We start from the raw sequence: 26,104 nt of genomic DNA on the forward strand, positions 1-26,104 counted from the left end.
ACATCGTCATTAATAAGGGATCTCCTGTTGATCTTGATCTTGTTAAAAAGGACTTCAACGTGTAAGGTTCTTTGTCGTCCATGAGGCTTAAAAGTTGACAAAATCCAGATTCATTTCCACCACAGTCCACTTCTCAAGTGTGGATTCGCTTACTCAAACATTTTGAGATGTTTATGGATAGGCATTTGCATAACGCCACCATCAATAACCAATCAAATCTAAGGACACAAGTGGCACAAAATACAACAGGAATCTTAAATAGGAATTCTCTCAATTTATCACTAAACTTTCGTATAAAGGGAAGAAAACTCGTCTAAACCGTCAGTCTGTCAATCGCGCCCAACCGCACGCAGTCTCCCTCGTGCAACGATTATTGAACGACGTCCGTGTCTCAATCGAATCTAAGATGGTGGAGCGGTAGTTCCACTCCAACCATCTCTTCATTGATTTTAACAGCCACAGCAGAGCCTCAGGGTAAAATTATACGATGCATTGAGCTCTTTTGGAATCCCGGCCAAGCTTAACCAAGGCTTGTAAGAATGACAATGGCCAACATCACATGCGAGGTGAAGGTGGATGGAGTTTGCTACCACCAAGGGCCTGCGTCAGGGAGATAGGCTTGCCTGTCTTGTTTTCAATCTGGCGCTAGAGAGGGCCACCATCGGAGACTCGGAGATGGAAACTACGGGGACCATCTTTTTTCCAGATCCTGGCATACGCTGATGACATAGACATCATTGGTTTGAGGCTCTCCTATGTAGCAGAAGTCTTACCGAAGGACCGAGCGTGCGGCACTAAACCAAAATGATACCAAAGGCCTGCTACGGTGGGCTGGTCACGTCATGAGAATGCCACCAGACGACTCAGCCCGTAAAGTCCTTTTAGGCCGTTCACACGGACATAGGAGGAGTTTGAGGAAATTGATGCGTCCGCCAGAACGGCAGGGCTAATCGACCGGCAGACCGGCCATGGTTAGTTAAACCTCAAAATGTGTTGTCTTTAAACTTCCAGACGACGACTGAGTTCATCCTCTGCAAGGCGTTCGGTTTGATCTTCAGCGATCTACAGGAGGGGAATTTACTTTAAGCACTCGTGACGTTCGTGTCTTTCCAGTTGAAATCACCAACCAAAGTAAATTCTTCTTAAGTGAAAAACGAACTTCTGAAAGTATTTGAACATCGATTTCTCACCAAAAACCGGCGTTTGTTTTTTTTTGCAGTGAAAGTTACGCAGTGTTTATTCTTAATTGCCCACTTCTGGCCTTATGATGCAGTTTGCTTGCGCGTTGGAATATTTGTATAATATGCGCCTCATGATCGTAACGGATTGTTTATATTGCACGTAAACATTATCGTCAAATGGACCCATATGTGTTGATCTGCCCCCGGAAACGGTTTTGCATTTTGTGACCAGTGCATTAAAAACATTTTGCGCAGCTAGAATGTATTTATAGAATGCGCTAAGTTTGAGCCGAATTTCTGTAGCCATATTAAAGTCATTAAAACCATACTTAAAAACGTCCAACAGCGCCATTGGGCAAAATGAAGTTACCATATAATATAATTGTAGCCTGTATACGCTGGGGAAATATTCCACCCTGCCAAATGCTCTCCAGCTACTCGCAAAACAGGCGTGACGACATCCGCAGTCACGCATTCCCACGTACGATTTTAACGGCATTTCTCCGCCGAATGCGGAACAAACGGTGCGCAATCGAAACAAGCTCCGTTTACGACTGTTTGCGCCGTCGGAGCATTCGCTACGCTTACAGATGTTCTTGAAACCACGAGATCGACAACGATCATGCCGAAACCCGAAGCGCTCGGATGTGGCAAGCTTCCAACCCCACCGTTGGCCGGCGCACCCTTTACCGGGTACGGGACGGATGTTACGGCTCCAGTTTCGGAAATGTCCTCCGAATTGCTGGTGCCCGCGTTGATAGCGGTGTCTAGCGTTGATAAATAAGCTGACAACCGTTCAATCTGAGCGCTGTTTTCCGGCCGGTTCAGCGCTCCCCAACTGGCTCGGGGAAGTTGAAGCTGTTGGTGGGTAAATATTGGGCCAGCTTCGCCGTGTGTACACTTCCTTGAAGCGGTAACAATGTGTGGCTGAAGGAAAACACAATCGAAGTAGTTTTCGAGCATGTTCGATGTTTTGATGTTGCTTCCGAAACAGTTGGGGTTGTTTTTTCCCCCAGTAGAATTATTCGCCTTTTTTTAGCAAAGAATATTAGAAAAATGTTGTGATCAAGCCACACGAAACTATTTAAAGATACCCTAATAGTAGGTCTTATAATTAAATAAAGATTGAACTGCTTTAATTCATTTGAAGTAAAGATACGGATCCAAACACTGGCCATGGACACCAAAAACAGTCTAGACAATCTTGCCTTGAAGACAGCTCTGGTGGATTTGTACAAAGAACAATTAAGCTTACAAATTTTGATCCAATGTTTGGAAGAATCCACTCAGCCGAGACTATTTTCCAATTTTTTTATGTTAGTCTCGCTCTCTTCATGTCCTTTCCACCTCTTATAGATCATGCCTGCCATTTCTGGCTTGCTAGACTTAATAATACCACGTAGTTGGTTGGTCAGTCCTCACTACGGGGCAACGGTCCGTATGGGATTTGAACCCTGGTCCTGCCGTTGTCGCCTCTACCATCCCATGTTTGTTAATATTTTAGCTGAATTGATAATATTAGAAGTTAGTGTATTTCAAGTTCTCCTTATCATAAATTCTCAACACTGAATTAGTCGGTGTTTGCTGTATATATCCTGCCTTGAATATCCTTGGTTGCGACAAGTAAAGAGAATTTTTATTTCGTTTATTTATGGAGGCTTTGGGTCTCTGAGCTCCCTTTTTCGCCTCTCATGTAACCAGAATCTTGGAATCTTTGGAGAAGTATTCTATGAAGGCCTTTTAGTATGAGAGATCTCAAACTAATGTATAAATGCTATCGCTATACAGCTGCAGATCGACGAGTAAAATATGGCGCTAAACGTATGGTTCTCGCTGTGGAAATCCCCCCCCCCCCCCAAAATCTATGGCCCAAAAGGATGATTCAATATCTAGCCAATCAATTTCGCAAACACAGTATGGAACTTTTTTTCCCCCCTCTGGCAGTGTTCCAATAATAGACTAGAGCTCCATGCTTTATTTTTGTGTGTCTGCATTAGTCAGCAATTTTCCCTCCCTGTTTTTTTGGTAAGAGTTAATGGCACACTTATTAACACACACTTAACAATATTCAGATGTAAGAGCATGTTTGTGGGAAATGATATCATTTTTATATGACATCCAGATGGTTATAACAATTTTTACCACTCAAATGATGTCGAAAATACTTCCTTGATTTATGATCACTTTGCTCCTGAGTTTGACGCCCCTGCCCAACAGTCAAGCGTCATAGCTTGAATAAAATGCACTTGCAGCGGCAGAACCGCGTAAGCTTACGATCAAGTATTGAAAGTAAACGATCAACCAATTGAACTCATTTTGGGGGGCGTAAGTTGACACCAATAAAGAACATTTCTGTGCAGAGTAAAACACATTTTACCGGAATATGATTCCCATCCTGTGAAGCTCATCCATGTCGATAGGCCAACACTCTTGCCGAACGTTCCACAGCTCGACTATCGACTCGCTCCCGGCTCAGCGGCCACACCGAGCCATTGTGAGCCTTCGAAACGATCTGAAACCATTTTTAGTGCGCGTAGCCCTATTTAACCAACTGCCTGGCCGCGCAACCATCCATTTACGCAGAACTTAAGCGCTAAAGCAGCAACGCTCCTCCGGCATTCAATGTGTCTCCAAAGTGTTTACGTCGGGTAGTGGGATCGGGGGGTTGTTTGCCTTGCCTGGTTTACTGTTTATTTCGTCTGGTCGTCAAAAAATGGGTAAAAGACGCCGTGTGCCGCCGTGCATCCACGTTTAAGACGGTTGGTGGGTTTTGCTGCTCAGAGTAGCCTCGGCCACAGTGAAAGAAAGAATCGGACTCGCGTGTCGCGGATTTTGCGTGCCGGGCAGGGTTGTTGTTAAAAAATTGCTTGCCGATCAGTGGTTATGGGAATTGGCTTTCGAAAAGGAGCAGGCCGTGGTTTTATATGGATATGGATTGGTAAGTTAATATGTGCGAGGGTAGCAACGATGCTTAACTTACAACACTTCAATGTAATTATTTATACTCTATCTTTTCAGGAAATGGTCTATTCTGTACCAAAGTTCTCAAAAGTTAAACCAACTCTCATATAGAGATGCTTTCGGCGTCGGTCGGCAGGAGAGGGAACCAATATTCGTCCAGACAGTATCCTCGTACGAAGAACCGATCCTCTCAATGTTGTACAGCCACCACAACAAAAAAAAAACAAGTTTAATATCTCCAAATAAGGCTCACAACAACATAACATTTGAAATTAAATAAGAATACAGACAATAAACTCTCTATAGCTCGACGAACAGGAAGAAGGTCTTGCCGGCCACATAATAGTCTAATGCATTTCTTTTTACCATATGGCCAGCTAGAGGTCATCCTTGCTGCAGGATGACCAGATCGCCAGATGTGATTGAAAACCTTCGGTCCTTTAGACCTAAACTGATCGCGAGCCTTGCCTCTCTAATTACTTAAAAAAGTTGTAAAAACATTTTAATTAATTTGTAGTAATGCAAACATCCAGGAAGAAAACCGAATCCTTTTCTATGTTCTTAAAAAATCGCACATTAAAAAAGGAAGAAAAAAAGTCTCGAAACTCTGTGCGCAAGTTCCGAACTGTAACGTTAAAGGATATTCCAAAACGAATCCTAGCAACCCTGCAATACTGCTCCCGCAAGCGCGCGCGCTCTCTCTCTCTCCCCCATTCACATACATTTACGCTCTCTCACGCGTTTCATCTTTCTCGCTCTCGCTCATCGGTTGGCCTCTCTCTCTGCGTACTACGATCGCCGCAACAGAATTACGCAGGCAACCGACTTAAGCGCAGGAGACAGATAGAGAGCGAGAGAATTCTCCATCTCTCTCTCTCTCTCTCTCTCTTCAACGTCCATTCGCGGGCAGATTAGAATGGGTGAGCATAAATGTTCTTGAGATTCTGAACAGATCCATCGATTGACGGATTCGGTCGTCTTTCCGCGTGAGGCCGCGCTAGTGTTGTGCGCGGTGTCTTATCATAAGCATCGCGAGCTGTGTTGGAAAAGTGGGTCGCCTCTCGGTTGCAGTACCCATCGTGGAGCTGTTGCATTTTTTTGCAGTGCCATTCTTGTTGTGACGGTGCAAACGGATTTAGACGGGAGTGTTTAAAGTGTCAGTTGAATGCCAGGATCAGATTTCGCTGTGTATGCAAACCGTGTCGCAAGGGCGATGCATGTACGCCGTCAGCATTCCAGGACATTGGCTGGACGGCGGGTGCATAACATTTAGTGGTTATACCACACCCGGCCACTGATCACTTTAATCCTACCGATCGGTGTAGAACTTATGGTTGTACGGTTTTGAGAGAAAAAAATAAACAAGTGCTAAAACACGATCAACATCTCAATCCACTCTCTATCAATAACATCATCGGAACGGAAACCCAGAAACGGGCATATGGCCGGCCGGCCGTGTTATCGCGTGCTGCCAATGTTTCAATGTGATTAGGTGTAGCGTGTGTGTAGAGGAACTTCGCTGTTGACATTGTTCCCATCGATGACATACCGCGCTCGGGCCCGCGCACGGGACTGAAGCGATTCTGCTGCGTACGCAACCCCTTTTATATTGGAAATTTCTTATCACGAAGAAGAAAAAAAACGGAACACCGTTCACCGGAATCAAATAAAAGTGTAAACGCAAGGCAAACACACACGCCGCACGGGGGAGGGTATGGTATGTGGATGCTTGTCTCCCTCGACGTCCGTGTAGGTTATCAGCGTCTCTCCTGCCGCGAGGCTTAGGCCGTGTTTTAGATTGCGTTGCGAAACCGCCCAAACCCCACCCAAGTGCCAAACCGCCACCCGACTGGTGGTGGTGTCGACGGGACAGTGACAGTGGAATTCATCGGAAGCGCAGAATGACGTCGGGGGACCTCGACGCCAGTCATCATCCTGCAGCGCGTGGAATGCGTTCGTCCCGGTGAGATTGTGGCGCGGTCAGTGAGAAGTGACACTGATGCAGAGTGCAGTGAATTCGGACCCCCAACCTCCCCAAAAGTGACAAAGTGTAGCTTGTAGTACGTCAAGTGCACAAAACAGATGGTGGAGCTTTTCCTTACCGGTCTGAATCGTAATCGTGAGTGCACGAAGTTATCGGTGGATTTAAGGTGGATGAGCGTCGTCAAGTGTCTGCGTGTTTTTGTACGTGTTACTCAAGCCTGGGGAACAAAGTGCATAGCTGGGCCACCCTCCAGCTCTCCGGCTTCGGCTGCTGGAAGTTAATTTTATAATAGGCGAATACACCTTTACCCGACACCTGTCATGCGTTGTGTTTGGTATCGGCCAGCCAATGATCAATTAAAGAACAAAGGTACGTGATTGTGATAAGATTATCTGTTTCGTTTTACCAACCAGCCGCCCCCCCCCCCTCCCAGGTTCTCCCGAGCGAGCGCTGATTATGTCAATTGTTTCAATACACACAAAAAAATGTTGGGGTGCTTTTAGAAGCACCAGGCACATTTCTGACGGTGTGACGTGACGGCAGGGTTGCGCCTAGAATCTTCCCTCTCTTCCGGATGACGCTAAAATGGCATGGGTTTTTCTTTGGATTAGTAATACCACTAGCCACTAGGTAAAGAAAGGCTACCACATGCTTGCTCTTGCTTCCCGCTCTCGAGCGCATACAATCCCCCAAAATGACGTTTGGATGTTGTATTACCTCTTATCAGTGTTGGGCTGGGCGATGAACTATTTGCGAACCTGGAAGCTATCGTTTACGACCGGGTGTGGAACATATCGACGCCTTTTACCCTTCCCCGGGTGAGGAAACACCCAGAAACGCAGCCCTAGCCGGTAGGCAAATATCGATAATCGCTAAAATATAAAATAACTCTGGTAAACAACCTAGGAGGAACCTGGAAGCGAACAACACCAACTGCCTAGTTTGTGGCAAGCATTAATTCGTTTCGGTATTGAAATATGTGTTTGCTGGAAGAAAGCATTTGCCATAAAATTGCGCACGATCGTGTGCGATATAGCTCATAGGCTTCGCAGCCAAGAGATTTATTTATTTATTTTTTTTATTCATAAAGAACGGCCTGGCCGTATTGCTGCAGCCAAGAGATTAATAGGTGTACAAATAAGTTTGAAAGTATTGTGGGATGTTGGGTCTTAGATCTTGGGCTGCCAATACTGGCTTCCTGGACTTCATTGGAGAATGTTAATTCCTAACAAAAAAAAGTAAGTCCGCGAAGCCAGATACGGCCAGACCAGATGGGCCAAAACCCCAAGGAGGTTGTAGTGCCAAGCGCAAGTAGGAGAAAGGGTCCTTATCTCACTTATCTGGCGCTAGAACGTTTTCAACTCATTGGCATGCTTTAGACAACCTCTGACCACCATTCATCCTGTTCATCTGTTTCATCCAAGCATATCAATACCATATTCTTTCTAAATCTTCTTATTCGATTAGACGCTAAAATCGTCCTCCATCTTGGTATACTACCGTCCGCCCCTAATCACTAGCTATTTTTGGGCTGGAATTGCTCGTGCGAATAGTGAACGAAATACAGACAGCATTTGAACTCAAACCACGTGGATCGTTGCGTTGAGTGTAATCAGTTCTTTCATTTGATTATAATTTTAGGATTAAAGGCATAATTTCATCTAAATGTAATTGATTGCAGGAATAATTTGGGATTTTTTCAATAATTTATATCATTTTACCGAAGCATCCTTAGGAATAGAACAAGTGGCTGGATTGAGTAAATCCAGAAACATTTTTGAGCTAGACCTATTCATTCAATCCTGTCGTGGTTTAAGCTATCGAATGCGCTTTCATGTACTTATTCCTACCAACAATATAGTAAAGTACTTTGAGATGAATGAGATGAAGTATTTCTCTAAGGATGGTAAAACGAAGGTTAAAGCGAATGGCTACGATAACCCCAACGTAATTTTTATCCTCGGTCTTGTTTTTTTTACTCACGAAGATTTGAATGCCGAATACCAATTATGTGAAAGACCCCAACGAAGAGCTAAATCTTGGATGACTTATAAAACAAGAAAGCTCGTTGCGGAGTTTCCACCGCTAAATCTCGTATGATTCATGCCAGCGGTTGAAGCGTGGTTGAAAACGAGACAATCACTTTGAACATTCGGATTATCAAGACTCAGGGAATTTAGGTAGCTCGCCAAGACCTGCTAAAGAATATTCTCCGGCATATGTTTCCTCGCACACAGGGCTTTCTATATAGCTACGGATACGATCAATGATCAATGTAGGATAGAAACGGTGGGTCAGCACATTATGAGGTTTAAGCACCAAATTAAGAAGACTTTAGATTTTTTTTTTGTATTTAAAGGTATGAAGAGAATTTCTTAAAATTGATTATATATTGGAAACTGATTATTTGAAGGTAAACTGCCGTTCATCGAGAAGCGCAGATGAATGGTTCAATGGAAATTGAGCCCAACCTTTGATGTATACAGACTTCTTTTACAACATTTGTTACAATACCTTCTATTTGTCCTTTCAACTTCCTTTGTGTTTTATAATAATAATAGATTTGAGCAAGCTTGAAGAGTTGAACAAAAATAATCTTAAAAAAACACTTATCGAGCTAGACACAACACCGGATGCTGTGCGCTGGAAGTCAATCACCCCATCTCTCGCTCGCAACAACGACGATACGATGTTATGATAATATCCTACACTGCACTACAATAATAACAGCTGTGTGCAACCGATTGTGTCGCAGACTGGTCGAAAAACATGAAAGGATTCTGCACTTGTAGTTGTTTTTTCCCCACCGGGGCCACTACGTCTACATTTCGGTTGCACACATGCACGTGGGATCGATTGCATTGATCTTCTCGGCAGAACAACTGATGGTCTCGCCACGTGGTTTAAAAATACTTTTGGTGCTTGCTGTTATTTGTTTAATATTCGCTCTGCTAAGCGAGCATCATAAATGCAAAATTAGTGCCCTATCTTACAGACAGTTGGATCACATGTGTGCTTGGGTGATAGCTCGGGAAGTACCGGAGAAGAAGGAACGCGTTACTGGGTGTAAGTACATCAACCGTTGCTTTCCACTTCCTTGAGGGATGCTGCTCGCTTCCTTCCGTATTATACGTGTGGTCACGACACATGCTCGCGCGAGCCAAGGCTCAAGCCGGGGAGGTCTTGGCGGATGTTCCTCGGGCCGAGTATGAAACAACACACCGTATGTGTGCAGCCCCCGCGAAATTGCTCCGGCATAATTATTTTTAGCATTTATTGTTAGTGAAGAAATATACGTGTTTCTCAAAATGAATGAATTGTGACCGTCGCATCAAACCCGTGAGGGAATGGCTTTCGCGGACTGGAATAACACACATCGCCGATGCACTTCATGTCTCGGTCGCATTCCCGTACCAACCAGAGTCCCATAAACGACCGGGTAGTAAATCCGTTCAATCTAATCGCATCGTCGGACAGTTTCGTTCTCCCGGATGACATTTCACGTGACGTTTGTGAACCGCCGTACGAACGTAAGGCGCGAATTAGTCCCTTAAGCCTACTCTCCCGTACGTAATCTTATCAGCGAAAACAACCCCCTCCCCCTCCTCCGCCCTTTGAGGCGTGCCACCACTCCCTTGCCGGCGATAAGATTACAAACCGAACCAACCGTTCGTATATAAACGGCTGAACTGCCTCATAATGTCTTTGCCAAACGAATGTTGCTACACCGACGAGAGCACCCCGGATCGCTCACGTCGTCGCCGGAAGACGCCGATTTCGATCCGGTTTTCTGGTGCCTGCATCGTTTTATGATACCGTGGGCAAACTTTTGTTTATGATTCACCCGTTCTCGTGGTGTTTACTCGTGGTTGCTGTACGGTGTGCAATAAACGTGTCACTTGTTCGGCGCTCTGTGCAGCCCATTTGAAGTTGTTCGTCTGATGGTGCATCAAAAGTTGGAGCTTGTGATTTTTATTGTTGCTTTGCGTACGATAAGCGAGGCGGAGGTGCAAAACGTTAGCCAAACGTTGATTAATTGCCCAAATACGGCATTAGTGGATCTGCCAATAGGCTAATTTAAACGGTGAATTGCTCATTAGGCTTGGTTAAATTTGAATATAAAAGGATGGCGGGGGTTGTATTTTAAAAAAAAGACTCATAAGCGTCTGGGTGGAGTAAGCCTTTAATTATCGATTATTCCATGAACTTTAAGCCGCAAGCATAAAACTTGGTTTGAAGATCCGAGTGGTTGATGTGATATTAACCATTTACAGCCATTGGAAAATATTGTAGGGTCATACTGGATTGACTTTGTTATATGACAGTGTGCAGTAAAGGATGATGTCGGTTATTTTCTAATTTTACTGATGACTGAGGCAAAGTTTGCTTAAAACTAAGTATCTATTCCATGAAACGGAGGACATAGTGTAACATCAATAAAGTAATGCGTTAGTAGACGTTAACGGTTGGAGTTAGCTTGAAGAGACTTTGAGTCGTTAGACTTGATTTGTCTCTAGGCAGTTCACAATTACGATCACCATAATGATCAACGAGTGGTTTTGAATATTCCGGAGCTCTCCAAAAAAGCTTCGATAAGACAAGAGACGAAAAGACTGATCAACGGTTTCCTAAGTCCAGCCATATACTAAAATAGGCTGGCAATCCTCCTCTAAATTGAGATCTAAGGCTTGCTGATAGAAGTCTTTAATGCTCGTCCTTAAGCATACCATAAATGCCAGGGGTTGTGCGACGTTTGTATCAGCATGTTGCCTTCTGTTTTCACTCCACCCCACTTGAATCACAGACGTTAATTGACATAGGTGTGTGCTTTACGGATGGTTTGGTTTTTCGATTTGTGGTCGATCGATCTCTCCTTCCTCGAAAACCTATCGCGAAACGAGACAATACCCACATTTGGCATAACCATCCGTTTCGCTCGTTTTCTCCTAATCCAGCTGTTTTTGTTCAGTGATAATTACCACTGATCAAGTTGAGGTAAAAAAAATCCTTCACTTGATGTGTTGTATAATCATGATCGTCACTTACTAAATGCTTCTGATCGAGGTTCGTTAAACAGTCGCAAACGTCAGGGTCGACGCTTTGTCGACGCACTATCTATTACACATACAAGACTGAATATTCACTAGTAAGTTCACATGATCACGATCGCTCACGATCTAGCGCAGTCTTCTGCCAATCCTATATCCAGATCTATGAGAGCCACATGGGCCTTCCACGCCTCCTCTGTCCAAGAGGACTTCCTGAAAGGATTTTACGGGGCTGGGTTGTCCGGTGTCATTTTCATGGCATGACCTGCCCACTGGAGCCTAGCGCTGCACGATGCCAAATCAGCAATTTCCACAATAAACAACAGCGAATAAAACATAAAAAAGCCGAGCAGGAAAACTCCTTTCAAGTGAAGACACCCCGTTACAACTCACCTAAAATAATAGAAACGCAGTGAAAATAAGACCAAAGAACACACTAAAAGTCTGTAAACAGATAAGTAACGTCCTATCAAAATACAAACCCTTGACTGTCTTACCTGTCAACATGATTCCAGGAGATTTTGGCACATTTTAAACGAATGTCCTTTGCTTAGGGGACATTCAAAGTATCGTTTTAAGGTGAAGCCTGCACGTGTTAACGCTTTACCGAATAGAACTGAAATGACGAGGGCGAACGAGCTGTGAAGGAAGTCTTGTGATCCTCTGTAATATTTTTCTCCACATACAAATCCTGTCTACCCATGGCCACAGACTTTGCCTGCGCGGAAAGTAAACAACGAGCAGGGAAAAGCATATGTTTTACGCCTGGTCTGGTTTTTTTTTAGTTTTGTGTTGGGAAAATTGTATACCCCACGTTAGAAAAAAAAACCCGGATACCCCGGATTGCTTTTTTACCCTTGTAAGAACTGTTGTACCCTGGGCTGTCTCTAAGCCTTTATCAAGTGTGTCTGGAACAGTTTTCGAGGTAGTATTGCTTAAGAAGCGTTGTTGGTAGGTTGTGCGTGAAGCTGAGTTCTGCTTTCGAAGTGATTGGTGGTGGACAGCGTTTACGGCTTAGCCGTTTTGGAGTTTAAAGAGAGAGAGAGCGAGCGAAGTGACCAAGTCATCAAATCTGACGACAATTCTGTGTGACTTTTGTTCCTTATAAGTGTCTGACCAGTGGTGATAATAGTTTTAAAGCAAAGTGTTCAGGTAGATCAAAATTATCTAAAATTAAACGAACCAATGTGGTTCTGTGCTTGCGCTCGTACTATTCCACTCTTGATATCAACCATATTTGAATTACACATCAATCTTCAGGGATTTATCTATCAAAAGCACCACATTGAAGATCCTTTTCCCCGAGCGTTCTCAGCCATTCAATGGGAAGAGAGAGAGAGTCCCTACATACATTACAACCAGATGTTGGAAAACGAATGCTCCGATCGGTGCAAAAGAACGTTCAAGTGTGAAACGATACCCGAAACCGATAGCCGTCAAAGCTCGAGCAGGAAAAATATGTTCTCTGGGTGGGCTGAACTATTACGCTGTGGACAAACGTTGCCTTTCTACTGCTGATGATGAGCCAACTAGACATAGTGTTATCAATAAAGTGATACAAACGGTTAATAGGAATATTAGGAAATTGTATTGTATTGTAGAAACGATCTGTTCTCACTACGCTCACTACGTGTCTTGAGCTGTATTACGCCTGCAAATATGCAATCACAATTGCTAGCTTTACTTCAAACATTTTCTGCAGCTCTTGATGACAGTGTTTCTATTCCTCCATTACCTTCTTAAACTTTTGCGACTTGTTTTGTTCCTATTAAGGGGTACTAAAATTTTAATCTGCCATTTTTTGCCCTTTCAAGACTTGTTTTACCCCGGTACCTGCGTGAGCCACCGATTTGTGCTCTTCAGTATAGAAGGTTCTCCTCCTTTCTCGAACGTTGCATACCTTCAGGCGTCTACAGCCCAAAACCCAATTAGTTGTAGAACCTAAGGGGCTGTATTGATCGTATTGGCCAAAAATCGTATAGTCTGCAGAAAAATTTAAATTTTGTTTTATAGCCTTTTAGAAACAATAAAACATTTCCATTTACATGTTTCTAACGAACTATCCGTATGTGCCCGTGGGATGATCCTTGGAAGCACCACTAAGACGTATACTGAGCAAAGACGTCGTACGCACCAAAAGGCAAGGAATGGTTTTAGTGCCCTACGTCTTCCTCATCACATGTATCGTGCGCCGCGAACGGTCATTATCTCACGCTTGCTCGTGTCCCGCGCTTCCAAAGGCTGCAATCTCCCGAAAATCCTTCATCCGTTGAGGCGAAAAACGGGACGGTGCAGGTTTTTGTGCGAGGCGCGGAGGGGGGGGGGGTCTTGGTTTTATTAGCGGCAATTTTTATTGCAAAATGTTTATGATTCGAATAATCCCTCGGGCCGAAACACATGGGAAAGAAACCCCGCGGCGGTTGCCAAAGGATTGTGGGATACCACTCGGTATTATTAGATTTACTCGCATACGAGACGGCATGGCTATAATTTAATGGCAATAAAAGGAGCAATCTTCGTTAAAATTCTTATTAAACTAAATGTTGTTTTTAAGGAAATAAAAACAGGAATGCATTCGCCGAAAGAGAATTTTAATCCGAAAGCGTGTCCATGCAAGCAGGCCTGCCCCAAACCCTTGGTTCTAATGTTGGGTGAAGCTTCTGCTCTTTGCGATCCTTGCCAATGGTGGCCGATCTCTCGCGGCTCAGCAGATTTCGACTAGAGCTCGTTTAATTGTTACACAGTTTTTGGTTATGATCGTTACTACAAATTCGAATTCGACGTGCCTCCCCGCACATGGCAGTGAACAATGCAACGCTTTGTTCGACAGAACTCTTCAGCCGACTGTATTTGACGAGTGACGGAGGGGACGCAACAAGACCGTCCCGTCAAGAGTGTGTCCAGCGGACGCGAGCCGAGTCGAAAGATAATTTATGCCACATTGCCTTAGGAATCGATATTTGAAAAGAGAGGAAGAACCCCCTTGGAACGTTTTATGCTCGGCGGACGAGAACATTAAACCGACCCGTAACAAAGAACCATCAGATCAGGGAGAATGAGTTTTTGGAGGTTGGCGAGAGGAAAGCGAAAACGAGAACCGAGGCTCACTGTACAGTTTTATGTTACTGTAGTTGCTACAAATTGCCTGCGCTTCATGTAGCTTCGGCTGAGTTATTTATGCCACCAGTGCCATAACTTTGTGTCGCTCAGAACTCCCATAAACCAAAACGAATAGTTGTGTTATGCTGTCCTTGTACAGAACGAAAAGCATTTATTTTTTTCCATGGTACATGTCTGTGTGGAGAAGAGGCTTTTACATCCAACTTTAAAGCTTTAATTAGTATGGAAATTTTCGGTGACTATGCGCGGTGGTACAACTCTCTTCTTCTTGGGGAAGGAACATGGAACCGGATTGGGCAGGAATCTCGCAGCCCTAGTTACGGCAAACGCAAACTTGCTGGCTGTTGCAGTATCCGCCACGATAGCGACGAGCGATGCAATGCGCGGCACAAAGGCTGCTGCCGACACCGAATCCACTGGCCAGATCGCAAGTGGCCCGCTTGGCCCGATAGTTCTCCACCGCAGCCTGGTGCGTCTCTTCGGGCAGTTCATCCACTAGAAGGGAGGGCCGGAAGGGAGCGTAAAACCATTATTAGCCTCGCGCTCAGGATAATGAGCCATTAAAGATGTGCATCGCCATACTTACGGAGTGTGTTCAAGGCGGCGCTTTGCTCCTCGGGCATCGCCTGGACGCTGTTGTTCAGCAGAGCCGCCAGGACCACGACTACGGCACAGATGAGCGTTACACACTTCATGATGAGCACTTTGCACTTTTACTTTCACGGATCCTCAACGATCGTACAGAGCTAGTTGAGCTAGTAGAGGTTGTTCTTGCTCGAATGCTGAACACTTTTTGATTGATCTCGACAACCGTTCGATCGGCTTTTATACATCCCCACCGTTACGGCCGCGCGAGGGAATCCCCAACCCATTTGAAAGAAAACATTTGCAAACGTCGTCCGGTTCGGGGTTTTCGCCCCGGCTGGGGGATGCACCGACGGATCCGCATGTAAAGCACCTTTACAGTGTTACATGCACACAAGGCAACAGAGGTTCGTCGTTCGCCGAGATGCCTTGTGCAGACGCTACTATCGGCCCTTTGGTGCGCTGTTTGGCTTTGTGAAATGTACTTTCGCTGTTAATTAGAACACGCCTGTGATAGATTGTAAATAAGTAAATATGGGGGGTGGACTTCAGTTCGATACACGATAAGTAATTTGTCCTTCCGAGTCCTTTGACTGTGCGCGCTAAATATACGGACCATGAAGATAAGAAGGCGCTTCTTATCATTCAGCAAGTGTCTTATGGTAGCAATACAATCTTGCATTTGATTTGTTTCGATAACCATTATTTTTGCTCTGAAGTGAACTTTGTCCTTATTCTCTTTATGTTTAAAATATTTGTTCATTATTCTCGAAACAAAAATTTCGTTATTAACAGATCAGCTATGGGAAAACCATACGCTAGAAATTAGAATAGAATCCTCAAGAAAAATTCTAGTCATAAGACATCTAGTCATTAAAACAGTCCTATTGGAAATGATGTGCTAGCACACAAGGCATATCCTCCTTGTTATAGTGTAAACTTGGTCCATCCTTAAACCAATAAAATGTAATGAGACTTCAACTTCAACCACTTAGATACTGCATTGACAGCCTGGATGCTAGGATTCCTCTGAATCTGAATCTTTGTAACGCCCTCTTTGGATTTCCCATTTTTGTTGTAATACTTACAACTAGATCAGTCCTCAGGCCATTTTACTGAACATCTTTTTTGGAGTATGGTACTCAATGCCCTTGTGTCACCCATCTTCTTTATTGACCTGACGACCTCTTAGGACATGCCTACCATTTCTGGCTTATTAGACTTATTGATACCGCATAGTTGGATAGTCAGTCCTCGCTATGATCGGTGCCGCTTTCACCTCGGCCAAGGGCTAAAAAATAATAATGTTCTTAGCAAAATCCTAAAACTACAATTCATGGAGGTAAAAAAGAAGGAACTGAGGCATCCGGGGCATAGGGCAATAAAATATGAAACAACCTGATGCAAGCCTAAACAGAGCAATAGATAAAAAATCCTAACCAAATATCAGGTTTCAAATGCTTGCTCGAAATAAATAAATAATCCTCGAACACAAAACACTTGTGTCTGAGCTTCATGTAAATTGCTTTGAATATGAATAACTGATAAGCTGGTACATTCTGAAGCAGCAGAGTTCCTATGAATCTCAATCCATATAGTGCTCTTCCTGAATTTTACGGATCGTCCTGTGCCTTACTAATTGTTGTATGGAAAATAGTCCTTACAATCCGACCATCCTTTTCAGATTCAAATAGAGTCCATGTCTTAGAGGAGTGTTTAAGGATTCTCAGCGCAAAGCAAACGTGTTGCAGATGCATTTAGGGCATTTCGAGTGAAGAAATCCTTTTTGCACCAAAATCCTTTTAATATGGGAGCCTACGGTTAACAGACAAGCCATAGAAAGCTTGTTGAGATTGATTACGTCTGTTCCCCCATCTTATCAACAAAATGTATCCTTCCAATGTGAACCACAGTGCTTAACCATCTCACTCCCAGAGGGTAAAAAAAATCTCTCGCTTTTTGTCGATCCGCGTGCCACCAACAGTATGAGCCCTTATCACAATCTCCATTCGTGTTTTATAGTGCAATTCATCCTTGTTTGTACTCACGATCGATTCGTCGTCGAGTGTACTTCAATTCAATCACACCAGAAGTACCTCACTTCAGCTGATGTTTGCTTTATGTAATGGATTCTGATATTACTCTATCGTTTTCGACCGATAACGATCTTGTATCATAATATGTTTCAGATTAACAACCCACTAAATAATGGGGCTATAAATTTCAATCTCGATTTACTATAGACGGCAATACTGAGTGAATGATCCATCGGTGGACAATTAATAATTATTCAAAAACCACAAGACAAATCAAACATGTAAGCCGGTCCGGGTAAGCTGTGTGTAGGAATAGAGCACGTCGAACAGTTAACCACAAACGGTTCATCATGCGGAGCCGTCCGTTTGTTACTGTCCGCCAGGATAATGATAATAATTTACCACCCAATCCACGCTAAAGGCTGGTCAGAGGCCATGTCGTGCGATGTTCAATCTCTCCACACATACCGCAAGTGGCGCGTGTGTACTCCACTCCAAGTCCCGCGGCGGGAAGGACAATTATCCTGTTTTACCCTTTTGTTTAGCTTGCCAGCGGTGGACGTAGACGGCGTGGAAACTGTAAAGTCCTGACGTGGCGCAATATCGCTGGTTGCGTCGTTCCCGTTGGCAACCGTTAAGGGACACGTCGGTTTTCGGTTTCGGTACACAGGCACCAGTGTCGCGTGGATCAATATGAAGCGCGAAACGGTACGCCACGGATGCGTGCCACCACCAAGGTACGCGGGAGTGATTTGTTTGTTCTGGCTACGGGTCTTTCGGCTGTGTACGAGATTGTTGGCCGGAAAATCGTGAAGGACAAAATGTGAATTGGGCGGTTTATCGTAAACTAATTTATGGTGAATGTGAATCATACTTTGTTGTTGAGCCACATACTCCTAGGTGGGTAGTGAACCAATCCACTCCAACGTGCCCTTCCAGATATGCGATCAGTCCCTTCGTTTTCGCGGATTATCGTGTAAATTTACCCAAAAATCAAGACATTACGGTGTTCCACCGGGAAGAAATCCCATTAGCTTATTTGTGCCCTCGCTCTGTTTGCCGTGTCGCTCCACCCCTAGCCCGCATTCGATCGTCTATCAAAAGGTCCCATTTATACCTCTGCCCAAGTTGTGAAGTAAGCGGACCAAAATAGAATTCATCGAAGCTAGTGAGCTAAGCAAGGATAACGCGTAAGATAAATAAAGTTATCCATCAGAAGCCGCGCCACGATATTGCTCGACCGGCTCGTGCAGATTTGCACCCTTATCTTATCGCCCCGTAGCATTATCCGCAGCTTTACGCTTCTATCTTTTAATCGGCTTCGGCTTTTTGATAGATAGTGTACTCCTGGCGAACGGAAACCCGATGTATATATATATAATATATCTTCCCGATGCCGATGTGCTGCACTACGTTTTGGGTGTCCAAGTGGATTTAGTGTATCGAAAATCCGTCCGGAAAAAAAACTCTGCCGGACAGTGCTTCCTATGTCACCGGTCGGAATAGTCAACTCGTGGTGTCCGTGGTGGTGGTTTTTGTGCTTTGTGAGAATTACGGCTTCGCGAATCGATGCCCTACTGCTGCTGGACCACAATTATCCTACATGAGCTGAGCTATTGCCATGGCTGGTAGAAGGGTTAGTGCTCTAGAGCGGGGAGCGTGTGGTGGTCGTTGAAAACATAAATTCTTTATGAGGAAATTAAACTTCAAAGACAATTTAGACATCGTTTGTTAGGCTATGGCAAATCATACCTGTTACATACTTAATGGACGGTGATAAGGAAATAAGTGTTTCTTAGTGCTCAGCGAGATGATTCCGGAGTTTGATGTTCTCGGGAATAGTCCAATATGTTTCCTCTTCATTCGTCAAAGAAATGGTAGACGATTTGTTTATAGGGTTCGTGGTTCGATTTAAAGTTAGTGATAGTTGCGATTTGCAAGATTCCATCATGATACCGATGAAAACACTTACCAATTTTTAATCAAGAGCAGCAAAAGACATCCAAGGAAGGAAACTAGAAGTTTCTGGAGTTGAAGTGGATGGAGAGGAGTGCATTGTTTGTACAGCACTTCTGCATTTGGTTGACCTTCATACTGTCTCTAATTACGATTTATATCGCTTTTCTCTTCCACAGATCTACATCTGAGAAATATGCGTAAAAAGTTTGTTCAGACGCTGGCAGCCCAGCAGCTAGAGTTTTGCAGCCAGATTCGAACGCACGACATGGAGCTGGGCAAGGAGCCACCGCGCGTATCGCACCAGCAGCAACGTACTACGCTGATGGGAAACGGGTTAGACGAGGTGATCGAAATCATGGATGATGATCAGGAGGTGGAACTGATGATGGAACGCCACAGGAAGTATCATCCGCGCAAGTATGTAAACCTGCAGCAACCGACCTCGAAGGTTTACTACGACAAGATTGATACATCAACGTCCTCGCCTGCCCAAGACAAAGACGATCAAGAGGTGGAGGAAGACGACGAGCGGCGGATGGTGATCGATGTCCCAAGAGAAGCTACCCAAACGAAGGAACCAAACAACAACAGTGCGGCCACTCCGAATGAAAACAGTGATATGCTTGACAGCAACGGTGAGCCGTCAGGTCCTACCAGCTTTCCTGCCATAGCGACTGGTCCGAATACCGTAAACGATCCACAAATGACATCCGGCTTCAATTGGCATGTCCCGCAGAACGTGAGCCACCAGGTCGCCTCCAAAAACATGGAACTACGGCAACGGCTTCTGCTCTCGAGGAGATCGGATACACCGGCACCACCGATGTTGTCTCAGCAGCAACAGCAGCAGCACCACCAGCATCATCAGCAGCAGTTGCTGTTTCAGCATCAACAGCAATTTTTACACCAACAGCGTCAACAGCAGATACTTCAGCAACAGCAGCAACAGCAGCAACAGCAGCAGCAACAGCAGCAGCAACAGCAGCAGCAGCAGCAGCAGCAGCAGCAGCAGCAGCAGCAGCAGCAGTTGTTACAGCAGCAACAGAAGGAGCAGCAACAGAAGCAGCAGCAAAAAAGGCAGCAGCAACAGCATCAGCAACAACAGCAGCTGCAACAAAGGCAGCAGCAACAACAGCAGCAACAACAGCAGCAGCAACAGCATTACGGATTATCACCCTTCCATCTGTGTCAGCGGCCAAATTCTTGCGAGCAGCAAACGAACCCCTCCAACAATCCGCAGCGAGAAGATCGATCCAACGCTGCGACCTCACATTCTCAAGTTTTACACGCGCAAGGATTAACCGCTGCTGCTGGTGGCATACCTTCCGGGATCACTCTGGGTGGTTCTGCAGAAGACGGCAGGTGAGTTATAATTCGATCCTTTCGCTCCTCTCTCTCTTGACCGTCTCTAATGTTTTTTAGTAAAAGGCGAAAGATTTATTCAGCAATTGAAGAGTGATCTGAGTGACCGTTTCTAATGTGATTCTACCAAAAACATTTTACAGTAAATCGGCATTCTCCACACCGCCTGAAAAAAGACAACGTGATGCCACCCTGATGCCGCCACCGGCACTTGTACCACCGATGGCCGACCCGGTTGGTGATACCGCCATAGCACCACGTACTCCCTTCTTCCACCATCCGTTCGTGCCACCGTTTCACTATTCTGCGTACGGTGCGGCCAACACACCGAATGCCAGCACCTACCACGCGCTGGAAGAGTGGTACCGTGCCGGCTTTCCTGCACCCCATCTGCTGTCGCCCGCTGAGCTCCAGTACTACTATCATTGTTTCCTTAGCAAGATGGTCCTGTCGGCGTCGCCCGGGTATCACCAGCATGCCCAACACTATTCAGCGCTGGCGATGACACCCGACACCAGCGGTACCGCTTTTTATCCACCACCACACTACGGATTCGTCAAGCCCGCTACCACCGACGTAACCGTTGGAGTAGCTGCAGCTACTCCTGCATCAACAATCACCACCGGTCCTTCTACCGCCAACGCTGCTACAGCCGAACAGCAGCCTCCGCCAGCGTATCCAGAACATCAGCCGATTGATTTTTCACACTATAGTGGCCGTAACCAGGGACCGATAACAGGCGCTACTGGGTAAGCGTTTAATCACATTTAATTTGTGTAACGAATAAGGCTTGGCGCGGACCTAAGCGCAAACCCATCTTCGGGAAATGTCGACGTTCTCTAGAATGTTTTATTGCACTGAAGAGCATTGCACTTTTCTTATTGCATGGACGGGCGTTTTATCGTTTTATTAGGCCTCTCCATCATGTTCTCCATATGCATGATGCATGGACACGTTACCTCATGATCGTGCATTCTAAAAGCGCTGTCTGTTGATCGCACATTTCCGGGACAGGTTTTTATGCATTTTCTGCGCAAAATTTTCAATTTATTTTTTTCCCTTGAAAATAATGATTCAAGAACCTAGTAACCGTGCACACCGCGACGATATACACTGCAAAGCTGATATTCGTTCCATAACATGTGCTGTAGATAGCGATCGCATTTGTAAAGCCTTTTTCATTTATATATGACTTTTGAAGTTTTTAGAACTAATTAAGTGTTTCAACAACTTTTTTTGGCTGTAGGTTAAACAGTAAATCACATTCTAGATGTACATTAAAGCAACGCAAACCATTCGTACCGCTGTACAAACGCGGTACGAACCAAACGCTTCGTGAGTGTGTGTATGGCGGGTTGCATACTTCTTGGCGTAATTCAAACGCACAACGGTGACGTGTGCAGTGCATTCAAACAGTGATTAATTTGCCTTCAAAATTAAGATTAAATCAAACAATTTTGCAGTCATATTTCCTTTAGATACTTAAAGATATAAAAACTTGAAGTTTTTTTTTCTATTGACATGACATAACGCTGATTGACTAACTGATCGACTGATTCAATAATGGTTTCGTTTCTTATATTTTCAGACTTCATCCTACAAGCGTGCCATCCGCATCCACTGAAGGGACCCTCTTTCCTACAGTCACACCATCCGCAACATCTACTGAAGTAGTAGTAACACCACAAGCACAGGAGCAAACACCCAGTTCAAGCAATGATGCGTTCGATCCATCAGCGACATTGCATTACCCGAATGCACTATCGGAAACAGCGCGTCCCACTGTGATCAGTCATGCTGTGACACCATCCACAGGATGTTCATCGAACGAATGGCCGTCGACGTTAATGTCACCACCATCGTGGAATAGCATGATTCCTCCTCCCCCTCCTTATACTTCTGCTCCACCACCACCACCTTCTCCTCCTCCACCACCTCCTCCTCCCCCTTCGGTTCCCCCACCACCTCCTCTTCTTGTTGCTGATCATACTACTCCTCCCCCATCTCCACCACCACCTCCTCCTGCTCATACGGCGACAACGATGCCACCACCACCACCATCACCATCGGTCAGCAGCCATGCACCTACGAGCAGTGCGACGTTTACTACTTCAATCTTGGCTACTGCGCTGTCTACTACCAGCATGTCGTTTCCTAACGGAACCTCACTGTATAGTATGTCATCAACGTCATACGCTTTGCCACCTCGTTGCGGTACTCCATCACTGAACAGGCGTCCATCTATCAGTATGCCACCGCCTCCGCCGCCACCTCCATCAACAAGAAACACGCCTGCCAGTATGCCGTCACTGACGTCCACTATGAACGCTCCTTCGCGTCCAACTACTATGCAGCTTGATACCATGTCATCAGCGCCATCGGCATTGCCACCTCGTTGCGGTACGCCGTCGCCAAACAGGCGTCCATCTACCAGCATGCCACCGCCTCTACCGCCACCTACACCTACAAGAAATACGCCTGCCAGTATGCCGTCACTGACGTCTACTATGAACGCTCCTTCGCGTCCAGCTACTATGCAGCTTGCTACCATGTCATCAGCACCATCGGCGTTGCCACCTCGTTGCGGTACGCCGTCGCCAAACAGGCGTCCATCTACCAGCATGCCACCGCCTCTACCGCCACCTACACCTACAAGAAATACGCCTGCCAGTATGCCATCACTGACGACTACTATGAATGCTCATTCGCGTCCAGCTACTATGCAGCTTGCTACCATGTCATCAGCACCATCGGCATTGCCACCTCGTTGCGGTACGCCGTCACCAAACAGACGTCCATCTACAAGTATGCCACCACCACCGCCGCCTCCTTCGTCTCTAACTCCACCAACAAGAAAAACGCCTGCCAGTATGCCATCGCTGACGTCCGCTATAAACGCTCCTTCGCGTCCAGCTTCCATGCATCTTGCTACCATGCCATCAGCTTTACCACCTCGCTGCGGTACTCCGTCACCAAACCGGCGTCCATCTATCAGTATGCCACCGCCACCAGCACCTCCACCACCGGGCAGAGAAACGCCTGCTAGTATGCCATCACTGACGTCTACCATGGACTCGCATTCGATCGCTGCTTCGTCTCCAGCTAGCCTACCTTATCCCAACAGAAATGTTCCGTCCAGTATGTCTTCTTCACCATCAGCTATGCCACCACGTTGCGGTACTCCGTGGCCAAACAGGCGTCCATCCATCTGTATGCCGCCGCCTATCACAACTACGGCCACCAACCATCCATCGCTACCGTTTACTAAGCCACCGCCTTCGTTCATACCTTCGTCACTCTACTACAGCATGCCACCACCGGCTGTGCCGATCTCATCTTCAAATGCCACGCTGTCACTAGCTGGTAGGCGTCCTTCAACGGACATGCCAAATCTGGTACCACTATTGACCCACCAGCCCATCCCATCAGCTACAACGCCTAACGAAAGTGCTCAAAACAAGGAATCGGCCCCGAATAAGACTGGCCCAAGAGGTGGCAAACGGAAGGGAAATGCCACCACCTTCGTGAATCCCGAACAGACCGGCTCCTCCATTCAACCGCCTACCCCGAAACGGCGTGGCCGCCGTCCGTCCGTAACTGCCGCGAACGTCTGTGCTCCACCGACACCTGTCCCATCCACTCCTGTCGTCGGCCGTTACAACGTTGGCGGACTGTTGCAGCAGATGCGCCGGGAAATGACGTGCTTTCTGCAGCAGCGCCGATCGGATATTATCAGCACGATGCGCATCTTCATGATCGGGGGAATGGATTTCGTCGGCTTTCTGGGGGAGATGAAGCGGCACACCGTCACGTACCGGGACTTTATGCATGTCGCCTTCACGCTGATGCGCCGCTGCGGGTACGGTGGGTTCACGATAGATCCACCGGCCGAGCTTGACTATCGCTGGACGAACCCGCCGCAGGAGTTTGCCGACTACTTTGCCAAGAACCCACAGTGCAACAAAGAGTTTGTGGCGGACAACTTTGACTTTCTGCTGCTGATCGTGGACAATCTGCTGCAGCAGTACTTTGAACCGATGGAGCACTTCCTGCTGACGTACGTGCTCGGGTTCACGCCAAATTGAGACCCGCCCGCGCAATGCCGGAGAGAGGGCGCATAAGACAGTGAAATCCGGCACACGAAGGGAGATTTTTGTGTTTTTGGCTATATGTAAGCGAGCACTACTGGTTCTATTTCAGAATAGGTTCGTGAATTCTACTTATCATAAGTTTTATGCAAAGTAACGGACACGTTCAGTGGAACTAATTTTCGAACAGACCCTAGGATCTGCTTGAAACGTAGCTCTCTCTCTCTCTCTCTCTGTCTCGCTCTTTTCACTCAGTTTTCTACCTTGTACGGTAGACGGGATAAGCAGGAAAAATGCACATAAATTTGTTTTAAGTTATTAAATTTCTTTTACCACAAGTGCATTTCGCACAGTGCAAGCATAGTTTGCATAGTGCATTAGTTTAACAGAATTAAGTTTTTATTGTCATTTTTTAACCTACTTTTTATGCAATTTACGCTTCTGACATGATACTAACAGTTTTAGCATTTTTTTATTGTTTTTTTTTTTCTACTAACTTTTCATGAAAATTACTACAAAGCTAACCATAGTTGCTAACGCACCGGGGCATCTGATTTGGCTAGGTTTGAACAACTCTATGAACTAATATTTAAAACGGAAATATTTAGAAGCTGGTGTAAATTATTTAGTGTTTTAGGGATGAAACGCAGTTAAGCGATGTGTGTTATTATGAATAAGGAAAAGTAAATGATAAGGATACTAGTTTTGGCAAATAAAAGTTAAAATCGCTTAACGAAACGAGAATTTTGCTGAGGGGAAGAACATCTACTCACACTGCTCTTGGTGAGTGTCGGACTCGGTCCAGGGCTGCATCTCCGATCTCCGGCAGGTTCGATTTCGCTTGATCCAACCAACGAGCTTGCCGTGCTCCTCTACACATGCTCCAACCATCCTATCAGGCTATCAGATGGTCAGTATAAAAGTACTTCCAATCATTCAAGGTAGGCACGTAGTTCGTATCTACCCTACCAACACTCTGCTCTCACACACCGGCAGGAATAGTCCTTACACCCTTAGGACACTCGAAAATGGCGAGTTAGATGTACAATTTGTCATGTACTTTGTCTTCGTCGTCAAGGGTAATTTTGAACAGCACACATGAGAGCCTTGAATAAACAGATGGAGTGAAGGCAACTGATGCGATCGGTTACATATCAACTGTTTGATGGCACTGATGTCTTTTGTCTAGTGTTCTAGCGGCGGCTCCTTGTCCTTGTTAAGAAGGCTGTTGTAGTGTTGTTCTGCTCTGCTTTCTGCAACTGTCTTGGTATCGTCTGTACCTGCTCTCGAAACCGTACGTACAGATGTACGAACACATAACAGTTGTGTTCGCTACCATCTGAGGTGCGTGTATGTCTTCACTTGTGCACTGACTTCTCCACATTACCAATTATTACACGAATATTGTTGATGGAATCAGAGGATTTGGCCATATACGTATAATACTTTTGCGTTGTCATATCATAGGTACCCTTGCTCCTTTCAATCCTCCTCTAGAGGACGTACAATGCCTCTTCTACACATGGGGACGGCCTAAAGGAATCTTCCAGACTGGGTCGACCGGTGCCTTTCTAACGTTCATGACCAGCCCACCTGAGTCCAGCGAGCCTTATTCGCTGCACAATCGTGATATCACCGCACAGCCGGCTTCGGAATCGGCTGCAGAGCGGTGGGGTCGGAGCCGGCTCCGGAGCCGTGACTTCGATTCTACCACTGGTATATATTACTGGCACAAAGCGTACAATTTCATACTCGTTTTAAGCATCTTGAGTGATTAATT

At 45.5% G+C, this 26,104-nt stretch overlaps 2 protein-coding genes across 4 annotated transcripts; one reads left to right on the forward strand and one right to left on the reverse strand.

The window, feature by feature from the left end:
• The first annotated feature begins 5,082 nt into the window (after positions 1-5,082).
• On the forward strand, positions 5,083-25,068 carry LOC118504842 (mucin-2-like). 3 transcript variants are annotated; one of them, XM_036039848.1, is made up of 4 exons: positions 5,083-6,495; positions 19,051-20,236; positions 20,380-20,985; positions 21,825-25,068. In XM_036039848.1, the coding sequence occupies exons 1-4, from the start codon at positions 6,447-6,449 to the stop codon at positions 24,319-24,321; spliced, it is 4,338 nt and encodes a 1,445-aa protein (XP_035895741.1). In that variant the 5' UTR covers positions 5,083-6,446; the 3' UTR covers positions 24,322-25,068. The 3 variants fall into 3 exon arrangements, with proteins under 3 accessions (XP_035895741.1, XP_035895742.1, XP_035895743.1); XM_036039849.1 differs by lacking the exon at positions 5,083-6,495 and adding an exon at positions 11,199-12,326; XM_036039850.1 differs by lacking the exon at positions 5,083-6,495 and adding an exon at positions 17,861-18,551.
• Positions 14,410-15,107, reverse strand: LOC118504847 (defensin). Its single transcript, XM_036039857.1, has 2 exons — positions 14,881-15,107; positions 14,410-14,789 (listed from the first exon to the last, which is right to left on the reverse strand). Exons 1-2 carry the CDS (start codon positions 14,987-14,989, stop codon positions 14,608-14,610), a joined length of 291 nt encoding a protein of 96 aa, XP_035895750.1. The 5' UTR covers positions 14,990-15,107; the 3' UTR covers positions 14,410-14,607.
• Positions 25,069-26,104: the final 1,036 nt, after the last annotated feature.

Source organism: Anopheles stephensi, chromosome 2, assembly GCF_013141755.1.
Source record: "Anopheles stephensi strain Indian chromosome 2, UCI_ANSTEP_V1.0, whole genome shotgun sequence".
NCBI classification, from domain to species: Eukaryota; Metazoa; Arthropoda; class Insecta; order Diptera; family Culicidae; genus Anopheles; species Anopheles stephensi.

What these genes read in the sequence shown, in the direction of transcription:
- LOC118504842 (XM_036039848.1), top strand. Translation starts at nt 6,447, where the DNA reads ATGCGTTGTGTTTGGTATCGGCCAGCCAATGATCAATTAAAGAACAAA. An exon ending in TGATCAATTAAAGAACAAAG is followed by an intron (nt 6,496 to 19,050) that starts GTACGTGATTGT and finishes TCTCTTCCACAG; the next exon opens with ATCTACATCTGAGAAATATG. An exon ending in GGTTCTGCAGAAGACGGCAG is followed by an intron (nt 20,237 to 20,379) that starts GTGAGTTATAAT and finishes AACATTTTACAG; the next exon opens with TAAATCGGCATTCTCCACAC.
- LOC118504847 (XM_036039857.1), bottom strand. Translation starts at nt 14,989, where the DNA reads ATGAAGTGTGTAACGCTCATCTGTGCCGTAGTCGTGGTCCTGGCGGCT. An exon ending in CGCCGCCTTGAACACACTCC is followed by an intron (nt 14,790 to 14,880) that starts GTAAGTATGGCG and finishes CCTCCCTTCTAG; the next exon opens with TGGATGAACTGCCCGAAGAG.